At 39.6% G+C, this 5,466-nt stretch overlaps 1 protein-coding gene across 2 annotated transcripts in view; it reads right to left on the bottom strand.

The window, feature by feature from the left end:
• WT1 (WT1 transcription factor) overlaps positions 1-5,466 on the bottom strand; it is a 41,659-nt gene that overhangs the window by 4,868 nt on the left and 31,325 nt on the right. The window contains exons 8-9 of one of the 2 annotated variants that reach the window (XM_068945261.1): positions 1,769-1,858; positions 18-101 (exon numbers count right to left, since the gene is read on the bottom strand). In XM_068945261.1, coding sequence (XP_068801362.1) covers positions 18-101; positions 1,769-1,858 — 174 coding nt within the window. Of the gene's footprint in view, positions 1-8; positions 102-1,768; positions 1,859-5,466 lie in introns of both variants that reach the window. The other variant, XM_068945262.1, reaches the window with a different exon arrangement.

Raw genomic sequence — 5,466 nt, 5'->3', positions numbered from 1 at the left:
TTACGCACTTGTTTTACCTGTATGAGTCCTGGTATGAGTCTTCAGATGATCAGATCTGGAGAACTTTCTCTGACAGGTTTTACACTGGAAGGGTTTCACACCTGAAGTGATAAAAGAAGTCTATTGTCATATTCCAGCATCTTTTGGGAGGATGAATGATACCAGCTATTTCTGATTTTTCAAAAATCTGGATATTTTTGGTACTAGTTACTGTAACTGCTCCTCCCAGCTTCATGCCTACGCATTACAGAAAGTCATTAATCAGGCTGCCACGTACAACCCCTTTGCAACCTCCTTTTCCAACATCTGCGTCTGAAGTATCCAAATTGCACCAGCGTAAACAAACACCCACTTACACATCTGGACCAAGGAAGCTTTGCAAATTTCATTAGTTTTTATTCTATGGCTTGGCACTGTTGGCATCATATATGAGCAGATACCACATGAGAAAAATAGAGGTTTAGGAATATAGTTGTATATACTTCCAATAGGCTTTACTACTACTGCTTACTTTACATGCTACGCACAACTCTCAGGGACTGCTTAACACAGAAGCTCTAGCATGCACTTGTTAATATGTCATCCCAAAGGAGTACTTTTACCACCAGCCTTCAGAGACACTTCCTACCTCTGTCAATAATACCATTTCAGTGGGGTAGAACATCTTTAGCAAGAAAAGTAATAGACATAAATCCACCACATAACAGACAGTAGACCAATTGTCAGACCACTCCCCTGAGACAGAGCGGACCCAAACTCAATCTCTTCCTGCAGCTCAGTCAGAGGAGCACTCTGAAACCCTTCCTCACATTTGTGCAGAGTGCTCTCGAAGTTCAACTCCCAGCCAGGAGGCTGGAGTGAGCATCGTCTCCTCTTCTGTGATTCTGAGAGTGGCAGCTGTCTCCCCTGTCAGTCTGGCCGGCCAGGAACTCCAGAAATGCTGAAGAGGGCCACCCTGACATTTCCAGAGAATGGTGCACATGCACACACAAAACAACTCGCTGAATTTAGACTGAACTCAAAAATAGTTTTGGCTGCCTCAGAATAACACCTCAGCCAACAAATGATTCACTGAGAGAGATCACACAAGCCTAGCTAGGACCCAAACCCATTCATGACCGCTACTGCCTGATCCACGGTATGGTTAACAAGTGCTGTACAGTTCGCAGGCTATTTTTGGCTAGTTGAACTCTCTAGTACAAACCAACCAGCCAGATCTCTGACATTTCTCTCCTTGCTACTCCTAGAATCCCTCTTTAGTCATCAAAATACAAGAAGGGCTCAAATCTAAGCTTAAGGGTTTGCTGAACTGGAGCCCTGGGAGCATACAGCTGGTATGGCTTTTCTTTCTCCAGTACTCCTTTGCACATGCAAGTGCACGGTAATTCCACCACCTTTTCAAGTTATACATACCCAGCACTCACATATTAGCTTTACCACACAAACACCAGAATAGCAACAGTAGTGTTTATCAGGTTACTTGTTGGCAATTTTTTTTGCCAAACTGCTTGCTTCTTAAAAATATATTTCCAATATTGGAGATGCAGCACAGAGCAGTTTCATTTAAAGAACTTTCAAAACAATGGCTGTGGGATGAAAAAGTCACATATACAAGCACATTACTGCTGAAATGCCAGCAAAAAAAATATGAAAAGAAAAGAAAAGGCAGCTACAGTCCCTTACCAAAGCTAAATTTAAGAACAAATCTTTGCAGTTAACTCGCATACAAAGATGAACTCTAGAGAGTAGAGGGGTGTTGCCCACAAACCTGTGTGTCGTCTTTGGTGCCGTTTGAGTTGGTCTGAACGAGAAAATCTTCGTTCACAGTCCTTAAAATCACACTGATAGGGTTTTTCACCTGTAAAGGACAAACAGTTTATTAGAAAATGTGGCTAAACTGGGGAATACGTCAACCACAATCAGCAGATAAAATGCATTACACTAAAAGATTTCATCTTCCTTCCTTTCTAAAGCAGTCTAGAGTTAGGCCAGATACTCATTTAATGTAAAATTATGCAACTGTATTAGAATCACTGGGGAAAGGCTGGGGAAATAACTAATTACTCTACATTGTCATTGATCTTGAATCTCTTTGTTCTAAAAAATGGCCCATTAGGTTAAAATCACAAAAATGAAGTTGCATGAAAACCATTTTACTGTTTTCTGCTGGAAAAGAACAGAAATGTCTTGTTCTGTATTTCTCTGAAAACCATATTCAGCCTTTTCCACCTGTTTCAGAGATACATAATTTGTGCAAGGGATCAACATGCAGTTCACTCTGAATTGGATTTAAGGCAAAAACTAAACCAATGACATCCATGCAGCTGGTAATTTTAACTAGGCTAAGTGAGCTAAAAGAATAACAGAGCAAAATTCAACCACAGAAAAATATACATTCTTCCCCAAAACACAAATGATGTTTCTTCCATAAAGCACCGTTAAACAGAATTTCACATGCAGCTGCACACAGCCCACAGCCAAACCTATGAATTATTCCAAAGCCTCACATAAATATAAACTGTTCCTCTACCTTCTGTACAGTTCAGTGGAGAACCTCAGGATATGTTCTGTCTAGGACCAAAAGTGAGCTGCTGATTTAAAAAAACTGAAAAGCCTAAAAGCCAGTATCTCAGATGAACATGATTTTCAAAATGAAGGACTTCACCAGCCACATAAATATGCGAAGAGAAATGCAGCAATCAAAGGACTTGAGGAAAGAGGGAAATGTTGCTGGAATGCAGCACACTGCAGAGTTAGGGAAAATCTAGCCAGCCCAAAAAAAATAACCCATATGCTGTTACAGAAGGAGCTGTATGGCTTTTCAGATCTGATTCTCATCTAGTCTAAGGCCACTTTACACAACAATGTAGTCATGCAAGAGCCTAAAATATCCATAATTACATCAATACCTACACAAAGTCTCTTTTCAGTGCCACAGGTCTGCATAAAGACCTCAGCATGAGAACTAATGAAATATCTCACTGCAAAGCAGGGAGGATCCTGGCTTTTATCTGCAAGGTACACGCTGGACCAGCTGGGACCTGCTTTGTCTACTGTGGAAAGCTGAGGTATAAAACAAAGATCCAGCATGAAGGATCTAAAGAAAAAAGTCAGCTGAAAATATAAGGGACACTGGGTTTGGCTTCTCTGTGTGTATTTTTAAACTCATAACACTTTCAAAAACTTTCAGTGTAAGGATCATCATTTTTTATTATATTATGATGAGGAGAAGGTTTTTCTTAGCATCAGTTGCATCTTGAATGAGAACTGTATCCTCTGAGGTACAGCAAAGGAATATGTCTGTGATGCCACGTTCATCTTGTGCATAACTGACGTAAGTGAACTGGTCTGTCTTACATAAATATTTGTTTGGAATTAATCATTAGGATAATAGGGTGTGACATAGGATTTAAGGCTCTACAGATATTTCTGTTTTCAAACAGATTTTTCTGGCCTGTCATTAGACACCATGTAAGTACTATTACAGAACCAACTGAAAGGCTTATTAATAGATCTGTACTATATTTGCACAGAACTCTGTTCTAAGACACCAGTGCAAACTATTTTAGTTTAAAGCGGAAACCTTCTGATCTGGGTAACACAGCATAAGTAGCATATTAAGAAAAGCGTTCCAAATGTATAACGCTGTAGTTAAGATCAAAATTTCACAATAGCAGCTAAATCTACAAGAACAATTTAAGCTCCTGTGACAGTCACCCCAAGGAGTTTACTGATTCTTAAACTTTGGTGTGGACAACTTCCATTCTGCCATGCTTAATTTATTAACATAAGGGATTAAAGTTGCCACAAGTGTTTAAAATAATTCCCCACACTTTGACCACAAGGACTCCCTGGGGGGTGCCTGCTTTTCAGAAACCACTTACTTCTGAGGAATTCAGCCCTTTGGCAGATTTAAGAGGGGAATGTCAGCAGAGCAGAATGCAGTGACAGGATGATTGTCTCCTAATTGCAATATAAATGCAGAAGATGGTTAGGGAGGTATTTGAATAAAATAGTATAGCAGGTCTGATGGTATGTATCTTAAAGTATTTCTTTAAATACTTGAAATATAATCTTGATTAAATCAGGACAAATTTAACCAATGCATGTATTAAAGGAATCAATATAGTATGGTTACACAGAGATATGTCAACACTGCAGACAAAACAAAAGCAAACAAACAAAAAGAGGCACAATATTTGGACAGAAATCCTAGTCTCTCTTTCTTTCTACATATTCAGTATCAGCTGGTGCCAAGCAAAACACCTACTGAAACCTATTGTCATGTAATCATTAACTTCCACAAGTTTCATTAGAACAGCATGACAAGAAGATGCCAAATTAGAAAAAGTCTGTTGGTGCCTCATTAAGGCACTATACAGAAAGGGTCTAGGGCAGTGTCTAATCTCCTGTGGGTCTATTAGAACCTCTCCAGTAGCAGGCTTAAGCCTCTCAATGTATGAAAAGCATGCCATAATACAGTCACCTTCCTGTATGACCATATACAATACCAAAAAAAAAAAAAAGAGGAGATGATGATGAACTTTCAGCAGTCCTTTCACCTATGATGCTGAGGTTTTCATGATTATTTGCATTTCATTACTAAAAGAGGGAACACAAAAGAAAGGCTAAACTTGGTGCACAATGAAATAGTCAAGATGGGAGAGGACAGAGGTAAATTTTTGATATTTGGAAACCAAAGCCTGCAGACTAGAAGCCTGACTGAGAATCTGAAGGCTTGCCTATGCTCACCTCACTAACTTTTCCTGTATACCCACTGAATCAAACCAGCACAACCCCTTAATCCGAACTTTACCGCACCAGTATAACACATTCCTGTTCAACTTAAATTTGCTTCAGCAAAGTAAATGGTGTTTCTGTATTTAGTAGGGAGCTTTTACAGGTAAAATTTTCATCTTCATACAGGACTTCGGGTGTAAAAAGATGTTATTGTTGTGCAACTAATCTCTTATTTTAAACACACACATAATTTTGTTTTACCCCTCAGAAATGACAGCCTAAGAGTGGTCCATACTGGCTAAGGCCAAAGGTCCATCCAGCCCTGTGGTCTCCCACATGGGTTCACCAAAGATGCCCATGGCAGAACACAATAGGGCAAGTAGCCATAATAGTTTCCCTGGACACTCTCCTAGTATCCAAGTCTGTGAGTCAGAGACTTTTGAGCCAAAGGTGGCTTTATATTTAACAGTGCTTAATGGAATTTCTTTCCATGAATTTGTCCAGTCGTTTCCTGAACCCATGTAAACTTTCAGCTTCCACAGTATTTTGCAGGATGGTATTCCACAGCTTAAGTATAAAGGTCAGTATTTCAAAGCAGCATTAAGGAAAGAGCGCTATTCCAGAAGTTACAGCACTAGACTTAAGAGGAGAGCCTGTTCAGTTCCCGGCTCCAACACAAACAAGCCCATTTATCATCTCTGGATAAAAAGAATATAACTCTATCTT

Source organism: Struthio camelus, chromosome 5 (assembly GCF_040807025.1).
Source record: "Struthio camelus isolate bStrCam1 chromosome 5, bStrCam1.hap1, whole genome shotgun sequence".
NCBI lineage: Eukaryota > Metazoa > Chordata > Aves > Struthioniformes > Struthionidae > Struthio > Struthio camelus.
This window is presented reverse-complemented; position numbering and strand designations above follow the sequence as displayed.